Below are 21,367 nucleotides of genomic sequence, written 5' to 3' on the forward strand. Positions count from 1 at the left end.
CTGACAGAAGGGAGATGTGGACATCGGCAGCACTTTCTGAGAATGGGGTAGCTTGTGAGACTGTCTTCAATTTAGTTTGGATATAAAATGAATTAAAATGGACGTGCTCAAGTTATGAGCCTTGCCTCATCAGTGCTATAAAAAGCCCTTTAGCCTGGCTGTAATTTGACTCTCCTCTCTGTAATGTTACACAATATTCCTATGGTTACAGAGCCTGAATAAGTGGAAGCTAATCATTAGTTTGCTAAATGTGATTCATGGAACAGTTCATAACTCCCAGACCTGCCAACTGCTGCTTGTTTAGTGTCATGTTCACTCTTCTTGGGTAGAAGTTGGTTTGTTCCTCAGAAAAATGTACAGTAACGTTTGTCTTGCATCCAGGAACCATGCAAGATGGCAGCGCTCCATGTGTCTTGGTCCTGGGCGGGGAAAAGGTCAGGTTAAGCAAAGTTTTTTAGTACATATACTTCCGCAGGAAAAAACCGTTAACAGTGTAAGACGACAAAGCAAGAAAAGAATTAAAGCTACCGCAGTTTTAGATATTTGGAAAAATCACACTTTGTTCACTTTTCAGAAATTTGCTGTAATAGAACTCTGTGGAGTTTACTGTTGTGTGGGCCTGGAAATAAAATCATGCTTTTTAGGTTCTTCCTTGTTGGTTTCATGTGACATGACAGAGTTCATTACTGCCCAGAGTTACCTGCAAACACATAGCACCTAAATCCTTAAGCCACTCATGACTATTTGGCCTCCTATATTGAAAGTAGGTTCTTTCTCAGTGTACAGAAAATGTATTGTGCCCACCTGTGACTCATTCTTCTCTCCAAATGGAAGACTGTTAGCCCTGCAGGAAGAACTCTTCACAGAGACTATACAGAAAGAGACAGTCTGGTGGCCATCTCTGTTTACCTGCTATATCATTTAGGTCTCTTTGGATTATAGAAAACAAAATCTGACCTCAACTGGTTTATGGAAAAAAAGCATTTTTTGGCTCACATGATTGAAAAGGCATGGAGAGATAGAAGGGCTCAAACCATGTCATCAAGACCCATTTTTCTGCTTCTACCATCTCGGGCTTTGTTTGTTGGACTCAGTCTCAGGCTCTATGTGATGGCACCTCGCACAGCTGTATAACCTTCCAGGTGCAAACCAACCAGGAAATAGCAGATAGCCTTTCCTTTATCTCCTAGGAAAGTAATGAAGTTCTCTTTGATCCAACTGGCTTAGGTCTTGGGCCATTTCTGAACCAGTCACAGGGTCCAGAGAGATGCGGCACTTTGGTCTGTCTCAAATCTCATTCCCCACCATTGAAAGGAGGGAGCCTCACCTGAGCACTTGGAGTAGGTGTAAGAAAAGGGTAGCAGCCCAACTGTAAATGAGGCTCTGAGCAGAAACAAAAGGGAATGGGAACTGAGAGGTAAATCACTAGTATTTACTATGAGGAAACTGGATTCTCCCTTCAATTTACTGAAAGACTCCATTTTCAACTGCCTTGCCAGCAGTAAAAGTAATGGAATGAAGTCATAATTTAGAAAATATGGAAACCATAATTCTATCACTCTAATACAAGCATTATTTTAATTTTAGAGTATTTCCTTTAAGCCTTTGTTCATATGAGTTTCTCACAAACATTTAAATCTTGAGGGCTTTTTTTTTGTTACATGATTTTTTTATTACATGACAATCCAGGCATTTCACATATTGCTAGATAGCCATCATTATCATGTAAAGGCAACATAATATTTTATCAAATAAACGTACCATAATTAATCATTTTTCTATCATTGGACATTTAGGTGGTCTCTCTTTAAATTTTTTTCCTACTGTTATAGAAAATAGTGTGTGTTGAACATTTTGGGGATATGTAACTTTTCTCATGCTTTATCTTATTTCCTGAGGATAGATTGTGTGAAGTGGGATTATCAGTTCAAAGGGTATAAACATCTTTATGACTTTGATACGTATTGCCAAATCGCTTTTCAAAACTGCTGCATTTATCCCTTTTGCCTCCAGCAGATTACAAAAGGATCAGTTTCACTGCATTTTTGCCAGTAATAGATATGTGGATTTTTATACATTTTTCTAATTTAATAGGCAAAAGATAGGAGTCATTTTTGTTTTAATTTAAATTTCTTTGCTTAGTAGTGAGGCTAAATGCTTTTACGTATGCTTGTTTTTTAGCTGTATTTTCTGCTCTGCTTTACACATTGTCTTTTCTTTTAGACCCCAAAACAGCTTCTGAAACAGAAACTGATATCTGTGCAGAATGGGAGATCAAGACCATCACTAGTGCTTTGAAGACCTACCTAAGGTAGGGACTTTCCATTTGCATGGCGGAGTGCCAGCTCGTAATCAGGCAGTCAGGAAGAAAGCAGTTTTTCTTTTCAGCCTCCAGAGAGCTGTTGGGTGGGCGTTTGAGATATGGAAACAGCTATGTGTGGGTGCACTTAGCTCAGCTGGTCATTCAGATTGTAAATCATCCATAGTTGATGGGTTGCCATTGTGCAGTAGTGCCATGAGTGATTTAGGCAACTTTGGTCTTTAGAAGAAGCTATTATGACAATTAGTCTTTAACAAAACCTAAAATATGGTATTCCCTGAAATCCCTGAATACTGTGTTAAGAAAACAAGGAATCACATATCCCATTCTGTCGCAAATGTGTGATTACATACCCTATATATTTTGATAGTTTTATGCATTGCAGATAGCATACATTGTTGACGTTGGTCCTTAACAATGAGAACTTAATGGAACTCCTTTTTGACTCTGCTTAGATTAGAAAATATCACTTTACTGCAAAAGAGACTATTTTCCTCTAATAATGTATGTGATATTACTGCTGCCTCCCTACCCCTCCTTCTGTCATTAAGGGAGTAGCAAATGACTAGCTGCCCACCTCTCAGTTTCATGAATAGATTGAAATTTATGCTGGACTTGAAGGGTAGGAACATTACAGCTCTTCACTGTGGTTCTTGCACAGGAAAGTGGGGGAGATCTAGTCTTACACAAAGTGGAGAACTATCATCATGAATGGATTAGCTTTTGTACAGATTCTATGAAGGTTCTCTTGGCTCAAAAGCAAAGGAGGAAAAAGAATTGGTGATGCCGGTTTCATTGGCTATTGGGGATGGAAGAGTCTTGAAGTCAAGGATAAGATGTAATGCAAGGGATGACTAAGAGTTGACTTATGGAATCCTGAGAATAAAATAAAACCTAAGCCAAGAATAATGTATAGTCTGTTGAGAAGCCTATTATTTGGACTCTCAGAAAAACCTGAAGTTTAAAGTTTAACGTATTCATTAAATATTCGTAACTCAAATACTATCATTGAACTTTACATAAAACCACATTATAGAGGTTTGCATTTAGCACTTCTTTTCACATGGTGATACTGATTTCCTAAGAAATAGTAGGTATAGAACATATTTTTTATTAAATTTATTGAGGTGACATTGGTTAATAACGTTACGTAATTTTCAAATGTACAGTTCCATAGTACATCATCTGCATATTGCACTGTGTGCTTATCATTAAAAGTCTAGTCTCCCTCCATCACTGTGTATTTGATCCCCTTTACCCTCTTCATCCTCTTCCCAGTCCCCATGTCCTCTGATAACCACCCTTCTGTTGTCTGTGTATATAAATTTGTAAAACCTATTTTTAAAAAATAGCAGGTAAAATTTGGTTGTATCATGCTTAATGTTAGGGGTTCTAGTCCCTTGGCATTCTTGAGCAGCACTCCATAGTGAATTTGCCAGAAAAACACCTACAAAAGTCTTTCAGAGTACTTACAGATGAACTGATTCTAATAACAAGATGCTGGGAAGACAAGAGTTTGCAAATGTTTAGGTAGTTGCTTGTTTTTCAGACATATCTTAGAATGCTCTTGTTGATGGGTGAGTCACTGACTGAGAAGGGAAACTCTTGGTTTGTGCCAGACTGTTGTATTAGTGTTTTTCTAGTTGTGACTATGAAACATAGTTGTATGCATTCCCTTAAAATGGCGGGAGAATGAAAATTTCAGGTGAAATCTCAGGGCCTTTCAAAAGGAAAACTAAGTTGGACTAAGTCAAGTTGCCTTGTTTCCCTCTGATCTTTGCCTTTGAGAAATGTAATACAGTTTGGCCATCTCTAGGCTGCTGCGATTTAGAGAGAATATGATTGTTTTTATTAAGCTGACTAGTGTACATCTTTTTATTCCAGAATGCTTCCAGGACCACTTATGATGTACCAGTTTCAAAGAAGTTTCATCAAAGCAGCAAGTAAATTTTCTTTTTGTCACAGTTTTAAGGGGAGAGAGAATAGATTTTTCTGTTTCAAAGAACAGTCAGTATCCAGAAGTAAATATTATCTAATCCTTCATGTTCTGTTTGTTAACTACCTACATATGCACGCTCATGAGACTGACACAGAATAAGAATGAAACCAAGTCAGGACTGCCTTGCTACCACATTGAATTTACAGTAGAGGAGAGACACTTCAGAAGTGTGTTTCTGCAGATGGGAAGAAGAGAGAAAAGCAAGTTTGCCTTTCTTATTTTGATTATTGCAGTTCTAATTCCTTGCGTTTTTCCCCACCCTTAAGTAGCATTTTGTGGAATGAATCAAATTTTACACATTACCTAAATTGAGCATTGGAAGTGTTTTCCTGAAAGCAACACCATTTATATAACTTCCAGGTCTGCTTTCTATCATGGCTTTCGTTTACAGCCTCTGATCATTCTTTGTCTGTACCATCTAGGTCCTTAGCGTCATATTACAGGTCTTAAAATACATAGGGATTAGGTGCAGGCTACCCTAAGTATACTAGAATCTGTCTACGTGGGGCAGGCCTCCTGTAGGTGCAGTAGATTCTTTATCAGATTTAAATCTGGCATGAAACCCCACAGTGCTATTATGCTAATAGCCTGTGCCTCTCCCTGCTCCCTTTAAGCCTTCAGAGTTTGTTTACCCTGGTAGTTACTACTAGCCTAATTTAGTAACAACTAATATTCTGATGGCCTTATCTACTTATAGTTGTCCTCTTAAAACAAGGAGAAAGACATGGAAGAAACCTAGGGGCGAAGTGTTTATGTGATTCCTTTCTCAGAGAAATTCCAAACCCATAGCAACCATTCTCTAATTAAACCTCACATCAGTCCTATAAATAGGTGTGGTGAGTACCATCATTCTATTTCCCAGACAAACGTAGTCACTCACCCAAGTTCAACCAAGAGAACATGACAGGCCATGATTTAGGTTACAGGTTGGCAGAAAGATTTACATATTTTATGTGCCATTCTTTTCATCTATACCAGGCTGGCTGTCACACATAGTTTGAGAATAACTGGGCATTGCCTTCGATTTCTTTAATACTGTCTTGAGATGTTATTTTGATATTTGAGACCCATGCAATGTTGTTCATATGCGATTTGTTTATCACTCGACGAGTGCATAAAGTTCCTTCTTTCCTTGAAATGAAGCCGTCACTCTAGGGAGCCAGCTGCTCCCAAGTTAGTTCCTGTTTTGGGTATGCAGCCGACTGGCTCCATTTCACCATGTCATCATTTTGGCTTGAGTTTTTGACAGCCTCTTTTTAAAAAATGACCTCTGTTACAGAAAGCAGCATTAAAAAACACTTCTAGATCTAGACATTCTAGTCATGGGTACACAGAACAGGATCTTAAACCTCTGAGAAATCCATCTTGTTAGTGTCCAACCTTTGGTTTCCTTTGGTTTTTGTCTTGTAAACCGATTTAGCTGTGATACTGATCAAATATAACCCCCCTTCTACCTTTGCAGAACTGGAGAACCAGGAGTCTCGGGTCTCTGAAATCCACAGCCTTGTTCATCGGCTCCCAGAGAAAAATAGGCAGATGTTACAGCTGCTCATGAACCACTTGGCAAAGTAGGTTTAAAACTGATTGCTGGCTCTTTTCTCATCTCTGGAAAGTTCTTTTCTTAGCACTAAAGCTGGTCTCAGTTTTGCTTATATTAGCCTCTCCCACTCTTGCATCAGGTATGCTGGAGGCTTAGGAAAGAAATGTGTGAAATGTTAACTGCAGCGGGTAACGGTGACAAATGCCAGTGGTCTGGGGTGAGTGGCCATGTGACCAAGCCACCAGGCAGAGTTTTCAGGGGATTTTTGCACGTGTGGATCAAGGGCAAATAGGAATATATCATCCATGATACCAGGTCACTAAGCAGAGTTTTCAGGAGTTATATGTTCTTGTGACAGTCAAGGGCAAACAGGAGTATGTTGTGGGTATACAGAGCTCAGATTTGTAGCAAAGAGGCCTAGATTCTAGAGTTGATTCTGTTCTTAACAAGCCACTTAACCTGCTCTGGACAAGCCACCAACCTCAATTCTTTGTTTCCTCATCTGTGAAATATGGATAGTAGGCTCTCTTTTATCTACAATACCATTGATTTTTAAAGTTACATGTATTAAAGCCTTTGAAGAAGTATAGAGAAGAAGGAATTACTTTTGGCAAATGCCCACTTGCCCTCTGAGATAATCAAAGCATTCAGTGGGGGTCCGATTTTCCTGCTAGGAATATTTATACCCTTGCAGTGGTTTTGAATTTTTGTGTGTTTACTGCTGCTCGGCTCTTTTCGGAATGGCCTTACTAACTTCCTTAGTTGTATCAGTAACTACATGTGTGTATGTTCTAACATTCGGTCAACTTTGATGAATGTTTTTGATTGGAGACTAGAGCATAAGAAAGGACAAAATATAACAATTAACCTAAATAGACAAGTCCTACATTCTATTGAACTGATGTGTTGTAATTTGTCCCTTTCCCACACTTTGTTCATTCTATTAAGTCATTTCTTTGGGATAAGTTGATGCTCTGCTAAGGACGTTTATGATGGCATCTTTCCATATTTCTACCAACCACTTGATATTACCTTTTGGAGAGAGAGTATGTATGTTGCCATAAAGATTTCCATAGGCCTAATTATGAAGAAACAAGAGTGATTTGCAATTAGGCAGTGTCAAGAGTTGCTTCTTCATTGGTCAGTTTTTTTTTTTTTTCCCTGCCATGCCGTATCAGAAATGCATAATTGTGATTTATAAGAAATATATATTTGGTCATTCAAGTGACCAAAATGCATTTCTCATATTTATTTGGTCATTATCCACAATTCCTGGCTCAGAGCTTCCTGAACTCTTGGAATTTCCTAAGTATTGGAGGGGAGTCTTTTGTTATGTTAAAGCCCCTAAGGATGGGGCCAGTGGAAGCAACCATGTGATTAGAGGGTTGGAACTTTTAGTCATGCATTCCCCATGACCTCTGGGGAAGGAAGAAAGGCCGGAGGTTGAATTAATGGCTAATGGCCAATGATTCAATCAATCATGGCTATGTAACAAAGCCTTCATACAAATCCAAGAGGCTGGGTTTCAGAGAGCTTCCAGGTTAGTGAACATGTGGAGGTGATAGGAGAATGGCCTTTCTGGAAAGACCATGGAAGCTCTGCACCCCTTCTCATATACTTTGTCCACATGTATCTCTTCCATTTGGCTGTTTTGAGTTATCTTTTTACAGTAAACCAGTGATCTAGTAAGTAACATGGTTCCCTGAATTCTATGAGCTGTTCTAGCAAATTAATAGAACCCAAGAAGGATATTTTGGGAACTTCTAATATATAGGTAGAAGTATAGGTGATAGCCTGGATTTGGGATTGGGACTCTGAGTTGTGGGGGAGGATCATTGGAACTTCTAATCTGTGACCAGTTGGTCAAAAGCACAGGTAATGTGGGCTTGCATCTGGTGTCTGAAGTGTGTGTGTGTGTGTGTGGGGGGGCAGTCTTGTAGGACTAAACCTTTAACCTGTGAAATCTAATGCTGTCTCCCAGAAGATAGTGTCAGAACTGAGTTGAATTCTCGAACACCCTGCTGGTGTCCTGAGAATTGTTTGGTGGTGTGGCGGACCCTGCCCCCCATCGTGATATTATGTCTGGGAACCCAACTTATGCATATTCAGAAACAAAGCATAACAGAGAACATGGAAACTTACAAGGAGAGTGCCCCCCAAATGTCAAAGAATCCTGATGAAGTATGTTTAAAATAATGGGAACTGGATTTAAAAAGCAACCCTAGGTATTCAGATGATGGTTTGGTGCCTGTTCCATACAACCCAATCAGGTATTTGTTAAACAGAAAAACTGGTTTAGACCTTAGTTGCAAACCTTTGCCTTCTTGAAGGGCCTGCGCCAAAACAGGAAGTTTCAGATACATACTCCAGCCAGGCATTGCCACTGTGCAGTTGTGATAAAAACTTAATTGCACTGATAGAGTCCCAGAGTGAATGGCGATTCAGCAGAACCATTACTGCGTTTTTCTATTTTTAAAATGCCTTGAGGATTATTAGGAATATTTAAAGAAGAAAAAGATCACCACCCCCCCCCCGAAAAAAAAACAACCCTTAATGTAGATCTTGAATAGTTGAGCCTGTTCATCTCATGGTGGATGGTTCTCTTTCTCCGTCTTGTTCCACTCTCTGCTTTCTCAACCCCAATCCAAGGAGACATACAACTGGAATATGCAAATTACGGCTGTGACTTTGACTTTTTTGCCTTCTAAGGAATTTCAACAGATTTTGTTGCTGGAGTTATTTGTTTTATAGCATTTCTGAAGCATTATACATTATCTTTGATACTTAATGTTGATTTTGGTTCTATGAAGTTATATGGCATTTATTTGTTCATTTAACCATTAAGACATTTACATATAGACCAGCTCTTATGTCTAATGTGGGTCTGTCAGAGCTGATGTTGGAATACATAGACTCAGGTTCTCAGCATACTGTATTCTTGGTCTCTGGAGCCTCTAGATTTAAAATGTCTTAGATGATATAAGTATAAATGAGCACTGCTGAATCCAGTAAGGAGTATTTATTTAGATCTAAAAAATTTTTTTGGTGCCCAGAGGAGTTCTAAAATTTCACTTAAACTCTGTATTCTCATTTTCAGCACTGTCCTATTTTAAAATGAAGCAGTAAGGGAAAGTTAGCTTGGGACAAGGGGTTTGTCTGTTTCATTCTAGTTTTCTCGGGCTCAGACTTACCCTAGGATATGCCTAAGCTATTGTCCCTCTGGTTCCCTTACTTAATGGTCAGCTTCCTTTCTAGGTTTTGGTTTCAGGGCTAGTTCTTCTGGAAAACCCAGTGTTTACTTCTCTCATTACCTACCGTGTTTGCCCTATGCATCACAGTCATCTGGTTCAAAGAGAAAATTTTGTATTGTGTATTTTTTAAAGTAGTCTTTTGAAACACTTTCCAAAATTGATTTCCTTTAGCTGTAGAGGGAGTGTTAAGACATTTTAAACTTAATCCCAAGTAGAAATGTGTTCAGAGGGAAAGAAAGTCTTAAGGGGAAGGGCTAAAAACTTCAAACCTCCAAGCAGATATGATTACCAGGGTACATCCAAATCACAGAGCTCTTGGGTTTGTTTCAGACCTCAGAGGGAACATGAAAATTATAGGCAACTATGCATATATTTTTGTTGTTCCAGCTCAAATCTACTATGATAATTAGAAGTTTTCTACTTGGATCCTGGAATCTAGTATACTCTCTGGAATCATGTGCCTCAGAGCACAGTTAGACTCACCTGGGGGGCTCGTTTACATTGACATTGCTGGTCCACTAAATCGACTCTGCCTGGAAATCTGCACTTCTGGTTTATTTCCCAGGTTATCAGGATACAGGCAGTCTTTTGAGAATGGGCCATATGCAGGGATTTTCTAGGAGAGAGAAATGGTATTGAGAGGAATGGGTTGGGATTTAAGAGGGTATTAGAAATAGGAAGAAGAAGTTCAATGTAGTGAGTTCAAAAAGGAGATTTTATTTTCACAATTAAATTACTTTTTAAAAACCTTGTTTTTGATTTCCCGTGTCTTTATAATCCGACTTTGCTTTAAATTGGGTGCTCAGCAAATGACTCTTTTAAAATCATGCATAAAGCATTTTTATTAGTAGAGAAAATTGTCCCCAGCTAGTTGTGGAACCCTGTGGAAATCATTCAACCTTTTGAACTTCAGTTTTTTTAGTTCTCTTCCAATCGTGTGATTCTGTGTTTTTATCAGGTAGAAGGCAGGTGGGGAGTGGGGAGGGGGGACACTTCCTGATCTTAAAATTATAGAAGGAAATAAGAGTAGATGAGTAATAAAGACTAATTTCATGGTAGTTCCCTAATGTTTATATATTATGATGACTCCAAGTATTATGATGATTCCAAGTGTGTTGTATATTCACACACATACCATTCATAGTAGCTCACTGTAACTTTATTACAGTGTTTATGCTGCTCAGGAGGATTTCAGAAGACTCTCTGTACATCAGGAGTGGCTATTAAAGGTACTTTTTCACAGCTGGTTTTCTCAAAACATGTATTGAGAAATAAATCTTAGTCTCTTTTCTTTTTTGAAGCAGCTATTCCTTTGTTGCTAGGGCGTTGTTGGAGAGGCAGAGCCTTCTTCTTGCTTCTCCAAAGAGGTATTGTATCATTTAGGATGCTTTGGGCTCCAAGAAACAGAAAATTCAATTCAAAGTGGCTTAAATAATAAGGAAATCTATTGTCTCATTACATAAAATCAGTCCTGAGGGCAGGTTAATGTCTCAGTTCATAAATTACTCAGGTTATTTCCATGGTCCTGCTCACAGCCAGCCTCACTGCTTGGCTAGCTCCTCACAGGGTCATACGATGTTGCATTGCATCCTTGCACATTAGTGGTTGCCCAGAGGCAGAAAAGGCATTATTTCTTCTTTGAGACCTATGATGCTACTTTTCCCAGAAGTTCTCCAACAGACTTCCTGTCAACATCTCATTGTTTGAAGCAATCGCCAGCAATTGGAATGGGACCACCGTGATTTTTTACACCAAACAGGATTTACCTGGGCCACTTGTAGAAGGCATGGACACCAATATAAAGGCAGAGCTGTGAGTAGGCAGCCCATAGTGTCTACTGCATGTCTTGGTAAATAACATTTAACAGAGAGCATTAAGTCTATTGAATGATCTTTGCATGGCATGCTAATTCAGTCAAGATATACAGGACCAAAAGTCCAGTTTGGGAGGGAAGATGAATACATCTGCAGTGTGAGCACATATACACTAAAATTCCAAGATTTGGGGAATAGAAAGTGAGAGAGAAACAAAAAGGGCAAAACGAACTTTAGTCTCATTGCCACTTGATTCCTTATTCTTTTCATTACCCAATTGTCTAATGTTTATTTGAATGGTGTGTTACATATTGTGACTTATGTAGGTTATAGGGATCAGGAAAGAATATTGTGGGGCAAATGCTTGGCATACATGTGAAGCCTTATCAAAATATGTAGACTCCATTGTCACAAGTTATCAAGGGTTGAGCACCTAGTGACTAGGCTATTTTCTTCTTTCTGTGACTGGAATATGAAGATATCTAGGTATTCCTGCAAATAAAGCAGGGTGTATTCATATTTCCGTAATGAAAATGAAGAAATATGAATATATCTTCAGAGTGAATTAGGTTCATGTGCAAATGCCTGTGGTTATAAAGAAAGTCATTGCTAGGCCTTGGCACCAAGGAGGATGAGCCCTGGTCATTAACTGGCCTTCCCTGAAGTTCTGAAGAAAGGGTCAAAGTAAAGGAAGTTGGCACGAATCCTTGGCATTAACATATAGATACTCTAATATTTCTTCTTCCTCTATCCCAAGTCTAAAGGATAAGATTTAGCTTAGTGAAGAGCTGTTGAGCACATGAGAAAAGCTAGTTATTTCCTTGCCATCAAGCCTAGTCCAAACTAAATAGCTGTGGAATTTTACAAAGAACATTTAAGAGAAAATAGTACTTTTCAGATACTGGCTTCCTAAGATGGAAAGCTTCTGTGAGCTTCCCTGGCAGCCTTCCCTCAGCCATACACCCTGGCTCCCGAACCTTTCTTCTCTCTAGTAACCACTGGATGCCCACTGCTGCTGGTACAGAATTGCTTGGCTGTTGGGCCACTGGTGGTGTGGCCTCATACCCCCATGGAGCCACGCTGACCACATTCTTCAGCCCCATTTGGCTTCTGCCTCACCAACTCCTACCCTGAACAGATAGTTCTAGTGATTTTAACCCCTAACTATCTCTTGAATCTACCTACTTCTCCATCTCCATCACTACTCGCCTAGTCCAAGCTTGTCATTGTCTCTTTCCCAGACTGCTTACAAAGGCCCCCTCCCAGATTGCTCTGGCTAGTGGAGTCTGGTTCCCTTCCAGTCCACAGAATACATGCTCTGCAGCCGGGGACCTTGGAACAATGCAGATCTCAACATTTGATTCCCCTGCTTGAAAAAACTTCAGAGGGAGCTTTCCTATTGCTCTTAAACTAAAACTTGGGATGTGGCCTCCAAGGCCTGGTCTGGACCGGGCCCCTTCAGACTTTGTAGGCTCATCTTGTATCCCTCGTGATCACCATTGCATCCCTATTGTGTGGCGCACAGTAGACACTCAGGAATATTTATTGGGTAGAAGTATGATAGTCTCTCGACCATTTCTCAAATATCCTCTTCCCCACTCCCTTTTTATTTTTTGCCTTTGTAGCTCATTTTCCTCAATCTGGAATGGTCCCTCTCCAGCCTCTGTTGCCAAAGTTGACCTCATACTTTAGCTTGAGCTCAAATGCCACTGGCATACAAGAATTCTTACTGCTTCGAGTGCCCCCTCACTTTCCTGAACTCCCATAGCCTTTGCTTGTTCCTCTCTTTTAGCGTGTATCACATTCCACCTTGTGGGACAGTTTACTGGATGTGTATCGTCTCACTCCTACTAGGTCATAAACTCCCATGACACAGGTAGTCTGTCTTTTATCTTTGTTTTTTGTTTTTTTTTTATCGAGGTTGCAAACAAGGGCTTCTAGCCAGAGCAGCCCACACACGTGTTCTATTTGGTAGTTGTCCCACACATTGGTTTTTTTAAAATGTGGACAGGTTTCCAACATTTGTAATGAGGGTAATTTTACTTGAAACAATTCAGATCTCCTTGCTAACAATTGAAACGGAATAGAAGCCACACCTTACCCCCCTGGGCATGCCTTCTTCAGTTTGCCTAGCTCCTAAACAGTCCCTTTTCCTCTCGTGACTGGCCCACTTCTTTCATACCCGCTACCTGCTGGGCCATTGTTTAGACATTTGGCTTTTCAGTCCCTAGCCTGACTATCTGCCAATCCCAAAAGATGGGCTTGATATTTGATGATTACATAAATGAATAAGAAGAAACGGGCTGAGAGAATTACTTCTCTGAGCAGCTCATTTTACTCCTGAAAGATTTATTATTTCTGATAGATTGGAGGTCCCGGAAAGAAGTGGGAGCTACTGCTACCAGGCCTGTTTTATGTGTAGGGGGTGGGGAGGAGCGTATTTCTTTTTTAAGACTAAGAATGGGATTCTCAGAGGATCATCTCTAGCTATTTTTGGCAGAACCAAAGGAAAATCTATTTAAAGGGACACTGCAAAGAGGACAACCACATATTTCAGAGCAAATAGGCAACTTAGCACTTTAAATTAATGGAAATGCAGAAGAAATCAGCTCAACCCTTATTTAGCCTAGCTGCCAGATCGTCACTTACTTTCAGCCCAGGAATTTCTTTGTTCTGTGGCCTTCCAATCTTCAGGGTTAGGGGGAGGAAAGATACAAGTTTGGTTTAAATTTTTGCTTAAAGAAAAATCACCAAAATTTCTGAATTCAAGAAACTAAATGTTCCGCACCATAAGAAACGTCCATTCTGAAAGGGGAAGTGCTTGGCTTTGAGCTGTTAATGCTCAGCAGTCGTAGAGGCCCTTCGATTTGAGTCTCTTGTTTTGAATCAGTCCACTTCTGTTTGGGTTAATTTTTTCAATGATTTTTCTGTTTTTTTTATTTTTTATTTTTTTGTATGCATTTGTTTGTTTTCCCAACAGAGTCACCCAGAATTCCCTCTCAATTTCAAGGAGGAATGAAGAGTAGGACGCTATCTTTTCCCTTCTTTGTGGCTGCTCTCATTTATTTCAGGGTATTATAAAAGTGAAAGTATTAACAAACGTGATCACGACTTAGTTTCTTCTATGCTGTGCCTTAGCAGAGCGAGATTTCTCTCTCTCTCTCTCTCGGTCTCTTTAATTTCTGATTTTATTTGGGTCCTCTAGCTCTTTTTTTTTTTTTTTTGGTGAATAGCTAAAGGTTTGTCTATTTTATCTTTCCAAAAAACCAACTCTCAGTTTCATTGATCTTTTTTACTGTCTTTTTAGTCTCTATTTCATTTATTTCTTCTCTGATGAGCCAGATTTCTTATGCATTTTACCCAGGAGTGATTTCATTAAATGTCTCTTTTTGGCTGAGCAGCAGTTTCTAACTCATTCTAACACCCACACTGTTTTGCACACGCTCTTGCTGCATCCTCCTTTCATTGCATGGTGAACATTATCTATGATGCTAATTTTCTTACACTGCCTGATTTCCCAACCAGTTCTTCACAACTATTGTGGCTCAAATGTGGCAGCTGCACTGAGGCAGCTGGCAGACTTCTAGGTAGTTGCAGTTCATCTGTAGGGGCCGAGAGCATAGTGGTTAAGAAACAACATTCTGGAGCCAGACTACCTGGTTTTGTCCTTTTCTCTTCTGAAACCTTGCATGAATTACTTCACTTCTCTTTGCCTGAGTTTCCTCATTTGAAAAAAGGAGATACCATAATTGTGTCCGAAACTTTTAATTTAGCACCTCAGATTTTCCGACCTTCTCCTCTGTGGATTTCAGCTATCACTTCAGTGACCATTTGTGTAACCTCCAACTTGCTTCATGTAGGTGCATCCTGATAGCTTGTAGCCTCGTGCCCATACTATGTGCATCTTGCCTCTACCTCCCTCAAGACACAAAGTAGTATCTACACATGTACAACTTGGAAGCAAAGGGGTATTTAAAAAAAAACCCAAGGGGAAACCTTTGACCAGTGGGAGGTGGGAGCCAGACATCCTAAATAGCAGTCATTAGACAGTCTCTTAGAAGATGGTTCCAAGACACTAAGAAAGTATTTGGTCCTTGAACCAGGCAGTGGCTAGCTTCTCTGCCTCATTCCCTTGAACCTCCTCCCCCACCCCCCAGTAAAGCAGTATCATAGAAATCTTTACGTCATTCTCTTCTTTCTAAAAAAACCTAAAGACAAAAATAACACCTACCCTCTTAGAGTTGTTGTGAGGATTAAATTAGTTAATCCACATAAAGATCTTAGAATTTTATCTAGCATGTAGTGCACCCTCCATAAATGTAAGCTTCTACAGTCTGTTTGAGAAATCAGGAGATGGGGAAAGGAGGATCGGATCCTAGAGCTGTGCCTTAAGGTGAAGGAAGATAGGAATGTTGTTCAAACGATTAAACTGAAACAATCACTCTTACTGATGTGATGGGGCTTTCTTCACAGTTTTGTTATTGGCAAGCAAAACCCTTAGGGCTGGATGCTGAAAACATAGCACACATAGCTCTTATCTTGGGAGAAAGGGAGGGTGAGTGGGGGGAGGAGAGAGAGAGAGAGAGAGAGAGTTAGTTTAATTTTACTTTGCTTTCCTTTTCTTGGCAGTTTATGAGTGTTTGGCCCAAAGAGCTGAGCATCTGTCTCACCCTTCCTAGCAAAAGATTAGCCAGCACAGGGTCAGCTGGGAGAAACATCCACTGGTGTTGGCTTTCAGGTCATACCTTGCACCAAGCCTCACACTTCCCTGTGAGTATTCAGGGCTCTTCATGATTCAGATGCCCTGTATAGAACATCTTTTGAAAGCACAAGCTGTGTGGGGCTGGTCTCCATGGGAAGTTAGCAGCTTCTCACCCTCATCCTCCTGCTTCTTGGTGTCACAAAGCTGATTTCATCTCAGAAGCAGCTGTCTTCGCTGCAATTTAATAACTCTTAATTTCCTGGAGTGGGGAACGACACGTTATATCATGAAGACTCATCTTAGTCTGCACAGTCTGAAAATTTCCACTCATCTTTGTGATATTCAAAATGTTTCTCTTCGTGGGAGAGTCTGGCTTTCCTTTTTTCTTACTCAGTTTGACCGCCCTCACAGATGCCATTCCCAGATAAAACATTTGCATCCACTGTGAAAACGGTCCTCTGTCCCTCAGTTTCCCCCTCAGTGCGATCTCCACGGGGACTTCTCTGAGTTACTGAAATCTGTATTGAAGTATTAGTGTACACTCTAAGGAAAGTGGTATGTGTATTCATCTTCATTCTGTCTCATTAGATACTTTTGTAGTTTAACCCAAAAGAGAATTTGAAAAAATATTCAATTCGAATTTTGGTATCAGTCCTTTCTGCTTTCTCACGTGTCTAGAAGTATTTTTCATTAAGCAGTTTAGCATACTTATTTAGTGTTTCCAATTTGGTATTCTAAGTGTAAATTCTTATTTCTTGGTTCTGTGCAGTAGGTAATAGAGAAACCCAAAATGTTAGCCTTGTTGGTATATTACAAGCAGGTCTTTTCCTCTGCACTTGGAGGTTCATAGGGTTTGATAGAATCGGATCACTATTATATTAAAGTCAGACTTCCAGTGAGGAAGCGAAGTAACCCTAGGCCTCAAGAAAGAGTTGATACATTAGATCTTTGGTTGTAAGCAACAGAAGTCAACCATGCTATTGAAAAAAAGAGGAAGAGAATTTATTAGAAATCTTCTGGGTCAATCACATAATTGAAAGTAGATTTGAACCACTGGAATTCAACTTCAAGGGCCCTTTTGTGCCTAATATCTACTGCATGTCTCTATGCCATTCAGTCTTCTAGATGATTGTCTCAGATCTTGCTTCCTATTTCACTGAGAAAATAGATGCAATCATGAGTACTTCCACAAGCAATATCCATTCCACCATCATATCCACACCTGTGCCTATATTTCTGTAATTGGGGAAGAGTCAGTGCTCTGACCTCAAGGCAATCCCCTCGCTGGGGCACTAGAGCCAGTCTCCGATTGCATCCATACAGACTTGGCTCCAGCGCTTTCCCCGTCTCTCTTCTATCACTAACTTTTCAGTCTCTGCTGAATCTTTCCCATCAACATGGGTTGTAATTTCTGTGGTCCTTTACAAATAAAGAATAGAACCAACAAATTTTTTTTTTCTCAATCTTGAATCCCTTTCCGGATACCATCTCATTTTGTTGAGCTCTTCTCAGCAGAATGTCTCAAATAGTCGCCTGTGTTGCTGTTTCCAAATCCTTCGTTGAACCTGCTGCATTCAGGCTTTTGTACCCTCTGTGCCGCCGAAGTACTGAAATGCCTCATGTTGGTGTTGCTAAATCATTTTCAGACTTCCCTTCCCCGATCATTCTGAAGGATTTAATGCAGTTTCTCACTCCATCCTCCTTGAAACGCTATCTTCACTTGGCTTCCAGGACACTACACTCTCCTGTTTTTCCTCTTCTCTCCTTGGCTGTTCCTTTTCAGTCTCATTTGTGTGCCCCAGGACTCAGTCCTTTTGTCCTTAGACCTGATCTGCCCTCCTTCCCTCCTCTTACCCTTCCCAATGAGGTCTTGCTCTAAGTCTGCATCCTCCAGCCCCTGTGTTCCCTTACCCACTAGCATTGCTTAGTTTTTTTTTTTTCCATAGCACACATCTACTATATTTGACTTATTTGTTTAGTTTTTTTCTCACTGAAATATAAGCTCCATAAGGTGAGAAGTTTCTGTCTGTGTCTACATTGCTATATCTTTAGGCACTTAAAACAGCGCTTTGCACATAGTAGAAGACACTTCATAAATATTAATTCAATAATAAATGAATTAAAGGGTGGAAAGTATCCAGGGAACCCACTAGCCTCTTTGGAGCTCTACCTTTGGAATGTCTCACCTCTGATCATCTTTTTCTCCTTGTGATTCTACTGCAGATTAACATCCCTAGTAAAGAGAGTTGTAATGACCTTTCTTGGGTAGTGTGCCCACTTCTCTGGTAAGGCAGTAGAGGGGTGCCCAACTGACATTCTTGGTAGGACCACATGTCATGCGACGGGGCAGTCCAAAGAAAAATTGGATGACATTATTCAAAGGATGCTAGGCGAGTAAAAATATCAGGTATTCACTAGAGTTGTGTTTGCCGAAACACAATTCTTTGCCTTAGAGAGTCCCTGTTTTATATTGAAAGCTTCATGCCTCAGCACAAATATTAACTCTCTGGTGGATCTTACAAATGCCCAGATGACCTTATTATGCATCATTATATAGAAGATGGGACCATCATAATGATAAATACAAAATGACAAACATAGCATTTAGATATTTCTGTAATACTTAGTTATATAGCTCAATTCCCCCGAATGCTTGATTCTGTTTTTGTTTGAGCTAGCACTTAACAAAAACTCAGGGCCTCCCTTCAGAACATGTCTTCAGACATGCCCTGGGCCCAGAATCATCTCCAGTGGTGTTCGATGGAGCAAAGGTGTCAGCTTGGTTCACCAACCCCCAGAACTGGACATATTTAGACATGTTTCCTTAAGTCACCAGGCAAATGGGGGTTTCCCATGTCTGGCATGTCTCCCAGTCTAGCTGGCTAGTTGGATTTTCTTGTCTCTCTGTTGAAAGATAACCTTGACATTTGCTTCTTTAAGAACTACACTTCCTTTCTTACTATAACTGCCACTTAAACTACTTTGCATGCCACCTAGATATGAATTTCCCTTCCAGAATTGTTGCTTGTTTCGCAGGGTTGTTCTCCGTGGCCCTAGCCAACTGGTTAATGAAGCAGAGAACACTGGCAAAACCGTAGATTATCCTTTCCTTGTCCTGTTATTAATGTATTGTGACTCTTGACATGAATAGCCTCATCAGAAATTGTTTTAGTCATGGTTAAGTCTGGTCTTAATTGAAAATTAAGCATACCTAATGCAAATGTCTTGATGCTTTCAGCTCCTTGTAATCCTCCCCTTAGGGGATGGGGAGACTCCAAAAATGAATTTCTAGTAAACTAATCTGTAAAGGACCCAGAGTAGTGCCTCATTTTAAAATACACCAGAAGAAAATGTTCCAAAGTAAAGCACTTTCAGTAGCAAAGTTCTAAGTTATATACCAGTTACTATTAAAGGAGGTTATGTCCCTGTATCCCTGTGCTCTTTGGGATTTGGCAGCCTGTTAAAAACTATGCAATCTGGTGTTATTGATAATTAGGAGCATCTCTGATGAAGCTGGCTTGGACAGAGCTGGACTGAGATAAAGAAACATGACAGCCCAGTTGGCATCATTCATGCCAGTATACGTTAGTCTATTGAGTACTTGCTATGGCCAAGGCACTAACTAGTCCAAGATGCTATTTATTGATTTCTCTTAGGAGGTAGTAGGAGAGAGCATTGGTCCAATAGGAAAGAAGTTGTAATCCCGAATTTTTACAGACTCATTTTATGCACAATATAGAGCAAATTTACCAGGACTTATTGTTTCTTCATCTGCAGAATAAGGGCAATTATTTTTGTATTAAAAAAAGGCACACACAGACACACAATGCAGTTAAGGAAAACAGAGTCTATAAGGAAAGACACCGATATCTTAACTGTTGTTATCTCTAGATGCTTGGGTTTTCTTCTCTTGGCTTCTTTATTTTTGATTTTTTATAAAATGACTGTGTGCACAATCTAAAAATTGTAATTATTTTTAATGAGTGGAGCAGATCTGTGACTCTGAGCCCCATTTAACTTCGAAGACGTCTATGAGTTTAGGCACGGACTGGGTAGGACAAGACAGGATACTCAGTCCTTGGATATTCTGAGGCAGAATCTTTTTTGTTTGCTTTTGCTCCCCATCTTTCGTCTGCTTCTCTGTTCATTTGCTTTTCTACTCGAGAATAGGCAGCAGAGAGAAAGGAGAATACATTTCAGTAATGCTGAGGATGGTGGTAAAACTTTTAACTGGAAAAGGTTTGGGGTTTTTTTTCCAACTAGTATTATTAATGACTTCATACCAATTTTTTTCTCACTTCCTTAGCCATTAGTTAACCAAATGTGAGCTTTATTGTTATGGTAGAACTGGTTTAACGTAAAAGAAAAATAATTTTAAAAACTGCATTGTTTTTCGTTTCTATGTTGTCTTTGTCCTATTTTCAGGTACTGTGAGAGTCCACTGATCTTTCAACTTTTTATCCACGACAGACCCCTTTCTTCTCTTCTACTTGGCCTATTTCTGCCTGGCTAGTATCCTGAGCTTTTTCCACCTACCCACCCAGATCTGCTCAGAGCAGGGGTTTGGAAAAGCTTGCTGTTGGTTTTTGTATGGCCCTCGAGCTCAGAATGGTTGTTAACATTTTAAAATAGTTGGAAAAGAATCAAAAGAAGAATAATATTTCACAACATACAAAAATTATATGAAATTCAAATTTTAGTGTTTATAAAAGTTTTATTGGAACAGAGCCACATGTATTTACTTATGTGTTATTTATGGCAGCCTTCGAGTTACACTGGCTGGTTGAGAAGTTACAAGAAAAACCATTTGGCTCTCAAAGCCTGAAATATTTACTGTCTGGTTCTTTAGAGAACAGGTTTGCCAACTCTGTGCTAGAGACTCCTTTTTCATTGGCTATCTTTGAGCTTAGACTTGTTCAGATATGCTAATTCATTTTGTATATATATACACACACACACACACACACACACACATATACATATATATATAGAGAAAGAGAAAGAGAGAGAACGCGCCTACAGGATCAATATTTTACAGAGCTATGTAAATAAACATTGTATAGAATAACTTTAGTTTATCATCATCAAAGTACAAATTTTTCTTTTAAGAGTCACTATTAGCTATCCACTTACTTCTGGGCAAAGGGGAATAGACTTTTACATTAAAATTGCAGTTTTCATTTGCTGTAAATTTTATTTTTCTAAATATTTCTCAGTACATTTAAAAAGGCTTAACTCTACTGGGGATGTTTGTTTGTTTGTTTTTGTATAAAAAGGAGATCACTGGGCTCTATTCAAGATCTCTCGAATCATAATGTTGGCAGGGGCTGGGGTAGGGAGGGCAGGGACTTCTAGTTTTGTTTTGTTTTGTTTTTTTAAGTGAATAATTTTTATATTTAGAATTAGTCAGCTGGACTCAGTGTAGATGATCCCAATTTTGTTGGCAACATCCAAAGCGTCAGGAGCCAGTCAAACATATGTCTTCTCCCCATCAAGCCTGATCAGGGTGTTGACTTTGGCCTCATCAATATCACAGAGCTTCTTTACAGACTGATCTGGTACTTTTTTGCCTTCACATCCACATGAACACAAGTGTGTTGTTGTATTCTGTCTTCTTCATGGCTTGGGGGGAACTTGATGATGACATAGTGGTCAAGCCTGTTTCTCCTGGGGGTGCCTTTGGAGCCTCGGTGTCTTGGGCCTTGAGAAGGTAGGAGATGTGCGTATCTTCTTTGTTTTTG

The 21,367-nt window shown here is 39.7% G+C and overlaps 1 protein-coding gene across 2 annotated transcripts in view; it reads left to right on the forward strand.

Moving 5' to 3' along the window:
* ARHGAP26 (Rho GTPase activating protein 26) overlaps window positions 1–21,367 on the forward strand; it is a 399,050-nt gene that overhangs the window by 247,494 nt on the left and 130,189 nt on the right. For both annotated transcript variants that reach the window (XM_011367454.2, XM_011367455.2), the window contains exons 15-17: window positions 2,224–2,311; window positions 4,205–4,263; window positions 5,782–5,887. In XM_011367454.2, coding sequence (XP_011365756.1) covers window positions 2,224–2,311; window positions 4,205–4,263; window positions 5,782–5,887 — 253 coding nt within the window. The remainder of the gene's footprint in view (window positions 1–2,223; window positions 2,312–4,204; window positions 4,264–5,781; window positions 5,888–21,367) is intronic.

Source organism: Pteropus vampyrus, unplaced genomic scaffold (genome assembly GCF_000151845.1).
Source record: "Pteropus vampyrus isolate Shadow unplaced genomic scaffold, Pvam_2.0 Scaffold134, whole genome shotgun sequence".
Classification (NCBI taxonomy): Eukaryota; Metazoa; Chordata; class Mammalia; order Chiroptera; family Pteropodidae; genus Pteropus; species Pteropus vampyrus.